We start from the raw sequence: 16279 nt of genomic DNA on the forward strand, positions 1-16279 counted from the left end.
CTCACTTTGTTTTCTCACTTTGTTTTCTCACTGTGTTTGCTCGCTTTGTTTTCTCACTGTCTTCTCAGTTTTTTACTTTCTTTTCTCACTTTTCTCACTTCCTTTTCTCTTTCATTTCTTCACTTTTTTCCTCATTCTCTTTTCTTCACTTTTTTCGTCGTTTTTTCACTTTCTTTTCTCAATTTCTTTTCTGACTTTCGTTTCTCACTTCTTTTCTCGCTTTCTTTTCTCAATTTCTTTTCTCGCTTTCTTTTCACTTTCTTTTCACTTTCTTTTCTCACCTTGTCTTCTCACTTTTTCTTCCTCTCTTTTTTTCACTTTTTGTCACTTTCTTTTCTCACATTCGTTTCGCACTTTCTTTTCTCACTTTCCTTTTTCGCTTTCTTTTCTCACTTTCTTTTCTCGGTTTCTTTTCTCACTTTCTGTTCTCACGTTCTTTTCCAACTTTCTTTTCACTTTCTTTTCTCACTTTCTTTTTTCATCTTGTCTTCTCACTTTTCCTTCCTCTCTTTCACTTTTTTGTCACTTTCTTTTCTCACATTAGTTTCTCACTTTCTTTTCTCACTTTCTTTTTTCGCTTTCATTTCTCACTTTCTTTTCTCGCTTCCTTTTCTCACTTTCTTCTCTCACTTTCTTTTCTCGCTTTCTGTTCTCACTTTCTTTTCTCACGTTGTCTTCTCATTTTCGCTTCCTTTTTTCCCCTTTCTTTTCTCACTTTCTTTTCTCATCTTCTGTTCTCACTTTCCTTTCTTACTTTCTTTTCTCACTTTCTTTTCTCACGTTGTTTTCTCACTTTCTTTTCTCACTTTCTTTTCATTTTCGTCTCTCACTTTTTTCACTTTCTTTTCGTTTTCGTTTCTCACTTTCTTTTCTCGCTTTCTTTTCTCACTTTCTGTTCTCATTTTCATTTCTCTCACTCTTTGTTCTCTCACTGTGTTTTCTCGCTTTGTTTTCTCACTCTGTTTTCTCACTTTTTCCTTTCTTTTCTCACTTTCTTTTCTCTTTCATTTCTTCACTTTCTTTTCCTCATTCTCTTCACTTTCTTTTCGTCGTTTTCTTCTCACTTTCGTTTCTCACTTTCTGTTCGCACTTTCTTTTCTCTCTTTGTTTTCTCAATTTCTTTTCTCACTTTCTTTTCTCACTTTGTTTTCTCACTTTCCTCACTTTTTTCTTTCTTTTGTACCCTTTTTGCTTTCTTTCTCTTTTCTTTTTTGCATGTTATAGCTCCTCAACTTCGCATATTTTACCGCACCTGAAACATGTAGATTAATGTATTATATGAGTTGCGCTCTGTGAACATGTAGAAGTTCGTTATCTGTCCAAGTCTTAGCGGTACTTAAATTTGCAAGGTAGCAAAGCCAATTAAGTCGATCAAAAAATTGGTATTACTTGGGGTTATATACTAAACCAAACACATCGGTAAAGTAACGTAATACCTCTGGCTGTTGAACGAGGGTCATGGCTTACAGCCTGAGCTGGTACGAAAAAAATCTCAATTTTAAACCTATTCTTTTAAATGATTTTCTTGTGATGATTTTGCGGGCCTGCTAGTTTTGTTTCATTTTAGTACCAGTACAGATTGTTGACGGTCAACAATTTAAGGCAAAGGGTTCTCGTGCCGGAAAGGTATAAATTGATACCATATGAAGCGATCCAGAGCTACCAATTCAAAATACACGTGACGACATTTGCCGACGTTTGCTCGTTCACTGCCAAAATCGAGGGAGACTACTTGAGTAATTGGTTTCTGGAGATGATGGACCATCTTCAGTCTTTCTTCTATTCGACCAAAAATCGCAAAAAGTACGCCATTGAGGAACAATCAGGTAACCGTGCACTAATTTTAAGGCAAATTCTTTATTTGAAATCGACAGAACAATAGTTTTTGCCCCTTTTCCTTCATTGCGGAACTTGATTACCCTAAAGGTCTTGCAAAGCTTCATTGATCTGAATGACATTTTTGTAGTAATATTGTGTTTGTTGGAGAGCTCGGAAGTAAACTTTCTTTCAATTGCTTGAGACAAATTTATACCATGTTTTGGTCTATAACACTATATTCGGTAATTTTTAACTATTGATTGCTTTATGTCAGTTAGTTTGCTTTCAGAATTTCAAGTTAGTTAAACTTAAATCCGCTCTGTGGTTAAAAGGTTGTCGCTAAATTTGAAATTTAAAGAATTGCAACATTGTAGGATAGGAATGCTTGTGATTTTGTATGCAGTAGAGAGAAACAATGATTTTTTTGAAAAATAGTGGAAGGGTAGCATTAAACGAAGAACTTTAGAAGCGTTCTTTTAGAGTTTATTTATCTCAAAGTATCTGATTTGCTGGAACTGAGACATAATGTCTGATTGTCAAGACCCCACCACAGACAATCACGCACAAGTATTAAAATTTACACCCATGCAGATGGGGGAGGGGTGTCATTGCATGTGAAAAGTAGGCTAACCTTGCATGTTTTGGCATTGACTGTCTGTCATGACCTTGTAAAAGTTATGGTTGTCATGTGGGTTGCTCTCTCATGAAATAAGATTGGTTGTTTTGAGCTATGCAAAAGGAATTGGTTGTCATGTGGATCGTGCTCCCTGGTTTTCGGGATTATTAGCCATACTTTTCCCCCTCCTACTTTCCCATACTTTTCTTCCTTTTACTGGGAAGAGTTATTCGGTTGAACTGGAGTAGTGTGGTTCCTCAAAACAGAAGTCTCATTTTCGAAATTGCGCACAATGTCAATGATAACGTCCGATTTAAAACGTAATAATTAAATTTACAAAGAACTGAAAAAGATTATTCACAATACGGAGAAAGGTTTCTATGCTTTTAAGCATCTTGCCTTCACGTAGACCTGGACCTTGGTTTGGAGATTGAGTTGCTATTGCGGCTCTATAGTGGGTAAATAGGCATCGATAATTCTTCGTTCGATAAAAATTTCAAGTCCGTTCAAATTTTGATTACATGCTACCCTTCCCGATGCTTCCGGTTGTGTATATGAATACTGCGTAAAGGACCCGGCTTTTTTACGTTCCACCGTGCTCTGTAACAAACGAGTATCTTGAGCAAGTGACAGGTCTTGTTTAAGGTTACAAAAACACGGTTTACCATTTGCCTCTGATTTCCTTTATTTTACCTTCATTTAGTGAAAAGTAGTCTGTTCGTTGGGTTTCAAACTTTCTTCGTTGTTTAGCTTGGAATAGTCTAATTTATCCGTACTTTTACTTGCAGCATACTAGTCAGAGAACAATCAGGTTTCCATTTCAAAAATTTAATTTGAAAGGAACAGAAAAGACAAACCCCGAAATACACATATTTTATCTACTTGCGATCAGATGTCCGAAACTACAAAAAACAGGCACTTCGCCAGAAAGACAGCTAATCGTTTCTACCAGTGGCTGACTTATGGTTCGCCGATTGAAAAAAACTGTTACATCTTTACTTCAAGTAAACTCATTCCTCTTTTTGGATTACAGTTGTATGACAGAGAACGAGCGGATAGTTACTTTTTTTTCTCCAACAAAAAATAGATTAAATTGGCAAATTGCGTTCAGGGAATAACAGATTGCTTACTCTGGTGCTAAGCGAGCAACAGAAATTGTTCGTTTCAACTATATGTCCCTGCAGGCGCAAATGCGAAGCATGTAAGAAACCCCTTTGCCCATGCAGCCAGTACCTGTTTAAATGTACATGACTGGAGATGATGGGCCATCTTCAGTCTTTCTTCTATTCGAACAAAAATCGCAAAAAGTACGCCATTGAGGACCAACCGGGTAACCGTGCACTAACTTTAAGGCAAATTCTTTATTTGAAATCGACAGAACAATAGTTTTTGCCCCTTTTCCTTTATTGCGGAACTTGATTACCCTAGAGGTCTTGCAAAGCATCATTGATCTGAATGGCTTTTTTGTAGTAATATTGTGTTTGTTGTAGTGCTCGGAAGTAAACTTTCTTTCAATTCCTTGAGACAAATTTATACCATGTTTTAGTCTATATAACTAAATTCTGTAATTTTTAACTATTGATTGCTTTATGTCAGTTAGTTTGCTTTCAGAATTTCAAGTTAGTTAAACTTAAATCCGCTCTGTGGTTAAAAGGTTGTCGCTAAATTTGAAATTTAAAGAATTGCAACATTTTAGGATAGGAATGCTTGTGATTTTGTATGCAGTAGAGAGAAAAATGATTTTTTTTGAAAAATAGTGGAATGGTAGCATTAAACGAAGAACTTTAGAAGCGTTCTTTTAGAGCTTATTTGTCTCAAAGTATCTGATTTGCTGGAACTGAGACATAATTTCTGATTGTGAAGACCCCACCACAGACAATCACGCACAAGTATTAAAATTTACACCCATGCAGATGGGGGAGGGGTTTCATTGCACGTGAAAAGTAGGCTAACCTTGCATGTTTTGGGATTGACTGTCTGTAATGACCTTGTAAAAGTTATGGTTGTCATGTGGGTTGCTCTCTCATGAAATAAGATTGGTTGTTTTGACCTATGCAAAAGGAATTGGTTGTCATGTGGATCTTGCTCCCTGGTTTTCGGGATTATTAGCCATACTTTCCCCCTCCTACTTTCCCATACTTTTCTTCCTTTTACTGGGAAGAGTTATTTGGTTGAACTGGAGTAGTGTGATTCCTCAAAACAGAAGTCTCATTATCGAAATTGCGCACAAGGTCAATGATAACGTCCGATTTAAAACGTAATAATTAAATTTACAAAGAACTGAAAAAGATTATTCACAATACGGAGAAAGGTTTTTCATGCTTTTAAGCATCTTGCCTTCACATAGACCTGGACCTTGGTTTGGAGATTGACTTGCTATTGCGGCCCTATAGTGGGTAAATAGGCATCGATAATTCTTCGTTCGATAAAAATTTCAAGTCCGTTCAAATTTTGATTACATGCTACCCCTTACGATGCTTCCGGTTGTGTATATGAATACTGCGTAAAGGACCCGGCTATTCTACGTTCTACCGTGCTTTGTAACAAACGAGTATCTTGAGCAAGTGACGGGTCTTGTTTAAGGCTACAAAAACACGGTTTACAATTTGCCTCTGATTTTCTTTATTTTACCTTCATTTAGTGAAAAGTAGTCTGTTCGTTGGGTTTCAAACATTCTTCTTTGTTTAGCTTGGGATAGTCTAATTTATCCGTATTTTTACTTGCAGCATACTAGTCAGAGAACAATCAGGTTTCCATTTCAAAAATTTAATTTGAAAGGAACAGAACAGACAAACCCCGAAATACACATATTTTATCTACTTGCGATCAGATGTCCGAAACTACAAAAAACAGGCACTTCGCCAGAAAGACAGCTAATCGTTTCTACCAGTGGCTGACTTATGATTCGCCGATTGAAAAAAGCTGTTACACTACCCATAGAGTGTTTGTACTACCCATAGAGTGTTCATGGCTGTCTGTGTACTTTGTTTTGGGAGAATAGTTAATTTTTGAATTTTTACTTCAGAACGCGTTCTAGCCAAAATTTTAATCTGTTCTCATTACGAACACGATTAGTCCCAGCCTCAGTAATTGGAGAGAATTAAAAGTACAATTTTAATTTTTCAGTTTTGAGCGGATAAAGCAGTTGTACTGTTGTCTTTTAGTGTGCATCGATTCCGGCGAAAAAGATTTTCATCGACAAAGTTTTCAAATGATTAACAAAGGGTCCACAAAAAACCTGTGTCTTTTACGGAAGAACAGTCGGTTTAAACAGAGGAAATGGACAGGAACTATTGATTTTAACATTGCACAGTTTGATTCGAATCTCGTGATTATCAACAGTACATTTTAGTGGGTCGACAACTTAACAACACCCAGTTTTTAAGAGAAGGCTATGTAGCTACCAATAAATCTGTTTTTTATTTGATTTAGCCCAAAAATCAGACGCTTTACGATAATTTCCTACTTTAATTCGGCCACATCGCCAAGTTTTTTGCCTTCTGCTTAAGTTTCACTTACAAACCTAAACAATTAAAAAGATATATGTATGCTGCGTCAGATGTTACAACAATCTGATCCAAAATTGAAAAATTTGGTCAAGGTTTTCCTAAACGATGGTTTCTTAAATGATTTGTGAGCATCCTAACGTTATCAATGGCAAAGTTACCTTTGACAAAACACTAATCGAAACTACTTAGAAGTCTTTTAGAGAACAGAAGTTCAGAACATAGGGAAAAAAACTCTGCGGAGAAACGAAACTACTAAGAACAGTGGCAAGTTGGAGGTCCTATTTTCGCCTATATGCCAAGACTTTTTAAAAACAATTTGTCCATTTCACTGCAATGCTTAAGTCTGGTACATTTGTACTGATATTTGAAGGCTTTCGTTATAAAAAGTCTGGTATCATAATAAAAGAACTTTCTGTTTCTACCAAAAATTGCAAAAACACGGTTTCCCATTTGCCTCTGACTTCCTTTAATTTAAATTTATTGACTGAAAACTAGGCTTTTCGTTGGGCTTCAAAATTTCTCATGGCTTAGCTTTGGAAAGACTGGACTATCCGTACTTATACTTGCAGCATACTTGTCAGAGAACAATCAGTTTTCCATTTCAAAAAAATGACTGGAAAGGAACAAAACTCAAACCACGAGAAACACAGTTTTTGATCTACTTGCAATCAGATGTCCGATACTACAAAAAAACAGGCGCCGTGCCAGAAGGAAATATTTTCTGCCAGTAGCTGGCAGATGGATCGGCGATTGAAAAAAAAACTTTTGCATCTTTACTTCAAGTAAACTCATCCCCCAATTTTATAGATTACAGTTGCATGAGGGATGAGAACGTTAGTCTTTTTTCCTCAACAAAATATTTGAAACGAGTGGACAAATTGAATTGAGGAAACAGCAGATTGCTTACAGTGGTGCTAAACGATCATCAGAAAATCCGTGCGAAGAGTTGTTTGAATTGTATGTCCATTCAAGCGTCAATGCGAGGCATACAATTAACGCCTTTTCCTATGCGCAGTACCTTTTCAAATGCACATGACTGATAGCAGTCTCCTGAAGAAACTGAACTGGTTGTGTGAGAGGACAACGTTGATTCGATTTTACTTTACCTGATTGAGCGTTGAATGAAAGCAAGCTACACTTTGAGGTATAGGTAATTTCTAGATTTCTAACTCATGTATTTTTCTTTTGACAAATAATTTTGGCTCGATACAATAAATTCAAGTAGAATATTAACTTATTTTTATAGCTGCGAAGCTGTAAGCTGAGCGTAGCTATATTGCGGTGCTCTTGGTTTTTTTTGTTTCGTCGTCTGACGCTTCATTTTCGTTTTACATTTGTTCTAGAACATTCTGTCTCGTCACTGCTTAAATGGCTTTTTCGCGCTTGATTTCACGCTTTCTGCGTGACCTAAATTGCGGTTATTCAGAAACAGAATCTGTTCGTAAAACAAAGTTGATTGTAAGAAAACAGATTGTATGGTACGACAGCCGAGTGGTTAAGGCGGCTGGCTGTTAATCCGGAGATCGCCGGTTCGAGACGCGACAGGGAAAATTTTTTTGCACCCAAAAACAACCTCCTTTGAAATAAACTTGTAAGTTTTATAGGCGGCGGCGATAACTATTATCAACTCACTTCTGTATCTTTTTCCATCTGTATTTTACGGCACGCAAGTCTATTTCGCAGCTATTCCGGCAATCTGCCGGCTATGTTCTTTAAATTTATAGCAATCACTGTTTTGAATCCGTTCAATTGATCAAATTGATATGGATGATGCGTACCTAAGCTAGTTTTTGATGAGTAAAAAATGAAAGACTGTTTTGGAGGCTATAATTCAACCTTACCTCGATCAGAGGTTGTATATTTCGCGAAAAGTTTTATTCATGTCCTTATGGCTAATTGTCTAAAGTTGGTGTTTTACGGTCTTCAAGCATCAATGCGAAGAATGCAAATAACTCCTTTACCTATGCGCAGGCTGCCAGTACCCCTTCAAATGCACATGACTGATAGCAGTCTGCCGAAAAACTGAACTGCTTGTGTGGGAGAGGACAACGTTGATTCGTTTTTACTTTACCAGATTGAGCGTTAAATGAGAGCAAGCTACAGTGTGACGTTTAGGAAAACCCTCAACTCATGTATTTTTCTTTTCGACAAATAATTTTGGCTTTACAATAAATCCAAGTAGAATATTTTATTTTCCTTAACTATTTAACAATCACTGTTTTGAATCAGTTCAATTGATCAAATTGATATGGATGAGGCGTACCCGAGTTAGTTTTTGATGACTAAAAAATGAAAGACTGTTTTGGAGGCTATAATTCAACCTTACCTCGATCAGAGGTTGTATATTTCGCGAAAAGTTTTATTCATGTCCTTATGGCTAATTGTCTAAAGTTGGTGTTTTACGGTCTTCAAGCATCAATGCGAAGAATGCAAATAACTCCTTTACCTATGCGCAGGCTGCCAGTACCCCTTCAAATGCACATGACTGATAGCAGTCTGCCGAAAAACTGAACTGCTTGTGTGGGAGAGGACAACGTTGATTCGATTTTACTTTACCAGATTGAGCGTTAAATGAGAGCAAGCTACAGTGTGACGTTTAGGAAAACCCTCAACTCATGTATTTTTCTTTTCGACAAATAATTTTGGCTTTACAATAAATCCAAGTAGAATATTTTATTTTCCTTAACTATTTAACAATCACTGTTTTGAATCAGTTCAATTGATCAAATTGATATGGATGAGGCGTACCCGAGTTAGTTTTTGATGACTAAAAAATGAAAGACTGTTTTGGAGGTTATGATTCAACCTTACCTCGATCAGAGGTTGTATATTTCACGGAAAGTTTCTGACCTGTCCTTATTGCTAATTGTCTAAAGCTGGTGTTTCACGGTCTTGAGTGTAAAGAGTCGCTTTTTTGGGTTTGACTGCTTTCGTGTACAGTTGAGTATGCTCTTCAGAATCCAAAAATAGGAATAAATATATTTGTACTACCTATAATTTTTTCATGGATGTCGCTGTACCATTCTGTTATGGGAGAATAGTTGCTTTTTGAATTTCTATTATAGCACGCGTTCTTGCGAAGGTTTTAATCGGTTTTTTCACCAACAAGAGGATCCCAAGCTTCAATAATCGGAGAGAGAAATAAACATACAATTTTAGGTTTCTAGTTTTGAGTGGATAACCCAATTTTTCTGCTGTTTTGGTGTTCGGCGATTTTAGCGGAAAAATAGTCCTCGACATAGTTTGCAAATGAGCAACACTGCTCCCACACAGAAACCTGATTGTTTCTGTACTTGAAGAACGATCGTTTCCTGTAGACGAATTGATCAGGAATTATTGGTTTTAACACTGAACAATTTTATTCAATTCACGTGATATTCATTAGATTGCTTGAGTTGGTTGACCTGACCAAGTAGAACCGGAGAAAATGGATTCAGTTAGTGAAAGGGAACCAGTTGTCACAACAAACCCAAAGTCACATTTTATGAATCAGTTTTGAAGCAAGTCTATCAGAAAGTTAGTTATCGATCATTTTTATAGCTGCGAAGCTGTAAGCTGAGCGTAGCTATATTGCGGTGCTCTTGGTTTTTTTTTGTTTCGTCGTCTGACGCTTCATTTTCGTTTTACATTTGTTCTAGAACATTCTGTCTCGTCACTGCTTAAATGGCTTTTTCGCGCTTGATTTCACGCTTTCTGCGTGACCTAAATTGCGGTTATTCAGAAACAGAATCTGTTCCTAAAACAAAGTTGATTGTAAGAAAACAGATTGTATGGTCCGACAGCCGAGTGGTTAAGGCGACTGACTGTTAATCCGGAGATCGCCGGTTCGAGACGCGACAGGGAAAATTTTTTTGCACCCAAAAACAGCCTCCTTTGAAATAAACTTGTAAGTTTTATAGACGCCGGCGATAACTATTATCAACTCACTTCTGTATCTTTTTCCATCTGTATTTTACGGCACGCAAGTCTATTTCGCAGCTATTCCGGCAATCTGCCGGCTATGTTATTCAATAAGACATAATTGTATTGCGGTAGTAATGTACTTAGCATAGACAATAAACCGACAGATCAACAAGCTTTTTTGTACGACCTACAGTTAACAGCTAATAAAATCGATAGACAAAGGTATTCAGAAATTTAATTTGCTCCACAATTTGAACCTGATCTGATTTGAAAGACGTACGCAAAGTAAATCCTACCAACCCATGAGAGCGAGCAAGAGTTCTTCAGAACCCACCGAAGTCGGCAATCAGGCAGAGGTAACACAAAACCCAGTACGCAAAAAAATTGGAGAGAACAAAAGAGACCGAACAAAAGAAAAATGTCTTGCGTCTTCTCAGCGAAATACCCTAGACCAATACTGTTGAAAATGATGTTGGGCATCATGTGGACAATGCATAGCACAATGCGATATCAAGCCCAAGCAAAATGTTGCTTGCAGTGATGAAATCGTATTTGGAAACAAAGGTGTTTTTGACAAATTGCTGCTCGATTGGTTGAAATTTCTAGGGCTTAATTTTATTGTTAAAGGCATTATTGTTAAAGGCACCGTCCACCTTGGTGCTTTTTATTTCATTGATTTATTAAATTAGAATTGTTATTTATATAGCATTGAGGAAATTAAATTATTATTATTAGTAAAATTTGGTCCCTGGACCTGCCATGTTGAGAGCGTGCGAAATAAAACTGAATCGAGCGGTATTCTGTAAAAGAAAATTGGTCTAGCGTCGTTTGACCACAAGAAGCAAGACCATTTTTCTGTTCGGTCTCTGGTTTCTGACTTCTGGATTTCCTTTTGTGGGGTGGGTGCTGTTTCCTCTGGCTGATTGCGGACTTTCTTGGGTTCAGAAAAGTTTTTGCTAGCTCTCATAGGCTGGTAGGATTTGTTTTATGTGAGTATTTGAAATCATCGAAAATTGTAACTATTTCTGGTAGAACAATGTGCTGGAGTACAAATTCTGCACGTCGATTTTTTTGAAAGAAGCAAGTTAAACTTGCTTCATTATTGATTCAAAAGCTGTGGCTTTGGCTTTATGTGATAACTGAGAAGATTAGTTCCTACAAAGTAGGTTTCCTTGGATTTCCCTCTTTACAGGTAGATTCATCGTAAAAACCTGTTCTGGATTCAAATTAAGTTCATCTGTGTGAATTTTGATTTTCTAAAGGACAAGTATAAAAAAAACAAGACTAACCGTTTGACCGCAGAAAAGAATGTTCTTTTTAACTTATTGTCTGAACACAATTTTTCTAAATGATTTGTCGTGAGTTTCGATTGTAAACGGGAACATTGCAATTGACAACGTGAGAAAACACGCACATGAAATGTGTATAAATTTTTTAGGAGCGTCCTTAATCATATATTTCATTTGTATCCGATAAATGTAACATCGGACGCAGCATTTTTTCATTGGTTAGGTTTGTAATTGAAACTTTAGCAAGAGGCAAATAAAACTGGGGGTTCAGGTGGCGTTGAACATCACAAGAGTTGAATAGAATTGTGTAGCATTAAAATCGATAGTTTCTGGCCGTTTCCTCTGTTGGAACCGATCGTTGTTCACGTAAAAAGCAATCACGTTTGTCTGGACCCAATGTTGCTCATTCGGAAAACTTTTGTCGATAAAAAGGTCTTCGCTAGTCCTTAAAACACAACTGTACACTTGCATTGTCCGCTCGAGACTGTTTATTTCTCTCTCCGATGATTGAAACTTGGCCTGCTCTTGAGGGAAATATAGCTTGTTGCTGAAAAAAGCCTGTGTCGTTGAAAAGCTCTTGTTGCTTCACAGGAATTTTTCAACACGACACGGCAACTCTCCAATTCTGTTATCTGCTCAGAGCTAAAAAAACTGGGGTTTCTGATGGCACAATATTAGAGTGACGTAAAGCGTCTCACGTTTGCGGGCCCAAGTTGGCCAAAAATTGGCAAGCTTTCTCGGTAGCTAGCTCCAAGCTCTCTCATCTAAACTGCGTGTTTTTCGGTTGTCGATAACTTCAAGCAATCTTGACTATCAAGAAATTTAGATAAATTTGTTTGTTGTATGAAAATCAATAGTTCTTGATTATTTTGGGAACAAATTGTGCTTTTCCTTATTTTAAAAGTTGTTTGTGGACCCGCTGTTGATCATTTGGAATATTTTTTGTTGAAAATATCTTCAGGAATTGTTCAACACGAACGGAAACTGTCCGGGTCTGTTATCTGCGCAGAGCTAAAAAAACTATAGTTTCAGGTGGCACAATATTAAAGTAAGAAAAGCATCTGCCGTTTTTGGGTCCAAAGAGGCCGATGATTGGCCAAGATTTCTTGGTAGCTAGGTCCCAGTTATCTCATAAAAACCGCGTGTCGTTAGGTTGTCGACCAATGGAAGCAAACGTTTGAACATCAAGACATTCGAATTAAATTGTGTATGGTATCAAAATCAAGAGTTGTTCACCTTTTTTGCAACAGTTTGTGCCTTCTGTAAATAAAAATTTTTTGTGGACCCGCTATTGCTCATTTGGAATGTTCTTTGTTGAGCAAAAGCTTCACATCAATTGTCCAACACAAAAAGGCAACGGTCCATTTCTGTTATCTGCTCAGAGCTAGAAAATTTTGTGTTCTCTTTCTCTGCAAGGATTGAAATTAGGGTTGCTAGTTTTGCTAAAAGTAAAAAAACAGATGGAAATTTTGGTGCATAGACATTGCATGGTTAAATGTATTAAATGTACTCCAACAGAAAAGTTTGTTGTTTTCTCAACTCAATCAACCCACGCGTTTCATTTTTCTCCTTTAACATATGTAGTTGTCAAATTTTTTTCATCCATCATTCAACTGTAAAGTGTTAAATTGGTGGTTAATTTCACTTGATGTAGCTCTTTTAGATTAGCTGAGCTTTTCTGAGAAATTGTCTGCTTTTTTGCATTGGACAACTAGTTAATGTAGATCAAAAGCTGTTATTGCTCGATACTCGGATAAGTTTTTCATTTTCGGAACGTAGTAGATTTGTGTCTTTTATGCTCCTTTAAATTAAATTTCAACAAAAGGATTATGCTTTGGCAAATATGCTGCAAGTAATAGTAATAATACGGTTAGTATCCAAGCTCTCATGCTAAATCATGAAGACTTTTTAAAACCTAACGAAAGGGTTTCTTTTCGCTCAACAAAAATGAATTGAAGGAAGTTGGAGGCGATTTCCAGTACACTGCACGTGACTTCATTCTAGTAACCGGATTAAGTTCTTTTTGAAATTGTTCAGATATAGGCGAAAATCAAGACCGGTCACTTGACCAAGATGCTCGTTTGTTATAGGGCAGGTTAGAACATAAGAATAACAGTTTCTTTCACAGTATTCATATAAACAACTGGAAGCATCGTGAAGGATAGCAAGTACTCGCAAAATTGTTACGGAAATAAAAAATTTTTGATCAATCCAAGAATTATCAATGCCTTTTTACCAACCATTGGACCTCAATTGCAATGTCATCTCCAAATCATTGTGCGGCTTTGAGTAAAGGAAAGTTGACAAATTATGGAAACCTTTTTCTGTATTGTGAATAATCTTATTTTAATAGCCACGAAGCGATAGCGGCTATTATTGGGGACATTGTGATTTTTCATCGTCCCCATCGACGATTCTTGGCCCGAATTCTTGGATATGACTTTCATTGATTTCAAAGACTTCTGCTTTGCATTTAAAGTTTTTGCGCATGACATCACTTCTGCTTTTAGGTCAATTGCGGGATTTATCTCACTCAAAAATGACTTCTGAACTCACTTATGAGACTTTAAATTTTATGAAAATTTACTAGTTAAAGATCAATAGTGTGCACAAGTGCTAAACTTATGTGCTCTAATTCTTGAGTATAGTCTTGAGTTTTTGATTTTTATCAATTTTGAAAAAGCCCTTTAGGGCTTTTTCTATATAGACCGTATGTGTCATAAAATTGACAGTTTGAATCTATCCCAAAAGTTCTGGTGGTCTATTAAAGGAACTGTGGTCGATCTGTCTATCGTGTTTGTTTCAGTTCATTTGAGGCCACAAGCGTCTATCGCGGTAATTTTCCGGCAATCTGCCGGCTATGTTACTCTATTGTTTTTTAATGTTTTCTGTTTAGATGGAACGTTGCTATTGTTGTCATTGACTGTTTTTTTCGAAAATAACTGACTGAGTGTTTTGAGCATTGACACTATTTCATTTCAATTCAATAATTCTTCTCTATAAAAGAGCAGTGGGGAAAATGTTTGGCTAATATATCAGGCTGAGATAACCATGCAGTGCAACCCACATGACAATCATATCTTTTAAAACGGCCACGGCAACCAGTGGTAAAACATGCAAGCACAACCCTACCTTTCACATGCAATGGCAACGCTCCGATCGAGATGGGGTAAATTTTACTAATCGTACACATCCACGAAAGTACACACACCATGGGGTGAGCCGACACAGATCGGTGGTCGTAGCAAGGAATGCCACAGCACTCCTTCCTACCCCCACGGAACTGTGTCGGCGTACCTCACGGTGAGAAGAGAAATTTTGGGTGGTTTGCTGACGCAATCCCCTTTTTTGTCTGTTGTTTCATTTCTGCAGCTTTTGACTGGTAATGTGCCGGCTAAAATTCATACTTAAAAATCTCATTGAAACTAAGGGTAGAGATTTCTCTCCATATATGCTTTGTTTTTTTAACAATTGTTCAACCTACCAAGTTCTTGGTAGGTTGAATTATTGTAAACGTTTGTCTTTATATGCAATATTTTCCCTTGACAGTTTTGACTTTTCATGTAATTTTTAATTTGACTTTTTGCGTTTCGCATGATCTATTATTCCTTCTCAATCACAATTTCATGCAGCTGAACTCAATTGGCGGCAATTTAATACTAAGAATCAAATGAAAAGTGCTCCGAAACTGGTGCCATTTTTCACTTTATTTCTTATTAGTGCTATATATTAACCTCGTATGTGGTTATTTGAAGCCCACTATTGAACTTCATAGTCCCATTTACGCTCCACCACCCCGACTGAAGCAGGCTGCAATTGGTTAGAGCTCCCACTAGTCGTTCGAGAGCAATTCTTCCGACGTTTAGTCGGTTATGTTTCGACTTTTTCCACCAAAGGTTTGTCATTTGGACATTCTATTCAGTTTCAAGGTGACTGGTAGAGCAGTAGAATATCATTAGAAACAATGAGCAGTGATGTTATTATAATTGTGGTTTGTCTACCTGTACCCCCAAAAATCGTTAGGTGAGATAATGATACGCGTACCAGAACTGAGTGTAATTTTTTTATGCTTGTTCTATAACATGAAATATTTTCGTAGGTTTTATATCTGAAGACGTTTTTAAGTATGTGTGATGATTGCAAAATAACCAGATTCCACGACTTTTAAAAATTACACGAATTTAATGGAAAATTACCTTGTGTTTTAAGTTTTTGCTGAGATGTGTCTGAGCGTCATTTTTTGACATTTCTGAATATCCTGCATATCGGATGGCACAATCCTTCAAGGGGCTTTGTTCGTTAATTTTTTATTTCCAGTTTTTTTGCAAAGAGTACGCTCAAAAGCTGCAAATTTACCATAATGGCAGTATAAAGGATTGGTTTTTCTGTTTTGTGTCAGATGATTGCTTAAAAATCCTGTCTTTTTGTACAAAAATTACCTTCTTGCATTTGCCTTTTGAATAGATTTTTTTGCTGCCGAAATAGCAGTGATCAAAATTAAAAGTCATAATGGTATCATCCACGCCTAGTTAAAGCCCTCCCTTAGGCTCCTACACTTTTTAGTTAAGATTGTTTTCATTGTTAAAGAGAGCGAAAAATTTTTTTATTGCTTCTATAAAAGTCACCGTTATAAAAATGTTTAGTCAATAGTCTCCGTAGTTTAGTATTAACTTTCAATTTTATATACTATTATCTGTTGGTTTAGTGACCTATTGATTTTGCTGAAACTTTCGTTTAGTTTATTGTTCCAATATTTTCTAATGGTGGAATATTTATGCGAGGCTGGCTTTTTTTCTCTAGAGCAGATCGGAAAATTTTGTGCACATCCGAGAAAAATTAAGTTGGTACCTTAAAAATGCTCTTCTAACGCAGAGAATGACGTTTTTTTAACATTTAATAAGCATTTTCACCAAGTTTACTCGCAGACAATTTTCCAATTGCTTGTTTCAATGTTTAATAGTCACCCTCATCTTCCCAACTGACTATTACGGGCCTCGTCAATTTCAGTGAACTTGATTTGTATTGGGTTACTGTTTTTTCAATTTCTCTCAAACGGAATTTGAAGCTATTATTCGAAACATGTGTCTTTTTTTGATAATTTTCTTAAAGAATATTATTCAATCAGCTCTCCACCTACTTCTATT

The 16279-nt window shown here is 36.6% G+C and overlaps 1 protein-coding gene across 3 annotated transcripts in view; it reads left to right on the plus strand.

The window, feature by feature from the left end:
• The first annotated feature begins 1544 nt into the window (after positions 1-1544).
• Positions 1545-16279, plus strand: part of LOC142349710 (uncharacterized) — an 88636-nt gene continuing 73901 nt past the window's right edge. For 2 of the 3 annotated variants that reach the window (XM_075401441.1, XM_075401440.1), the window contains exon 1: positions 1548-1826. In XM_075401441.1, the coding sequence (XP_075257556.1) occupies positions 1754-1826 (73 nt within the window). In that variant the 5' untranslated portion in view covers positions 1548-1753. Of the gene's footprint in view, positions 1827-16279 lie in introns of all 3 variants that reach the window. The other variant, XM_075401442.1, reaches the window with a different exon arrangement.

Source organism: Convolutriloba macropyga, chromosome 11, assembly GCF_964194025.1.
Source record: "Convolutriloba macropyga chromosome 11, txConMacr16.3, whole genome shotgun sequence".
NCBI lineage: Eukaryota > Metazoa > Xenacoelomorpha > Acoela > Convolutidae > Convolutriloba > Convolutriloba macropyga.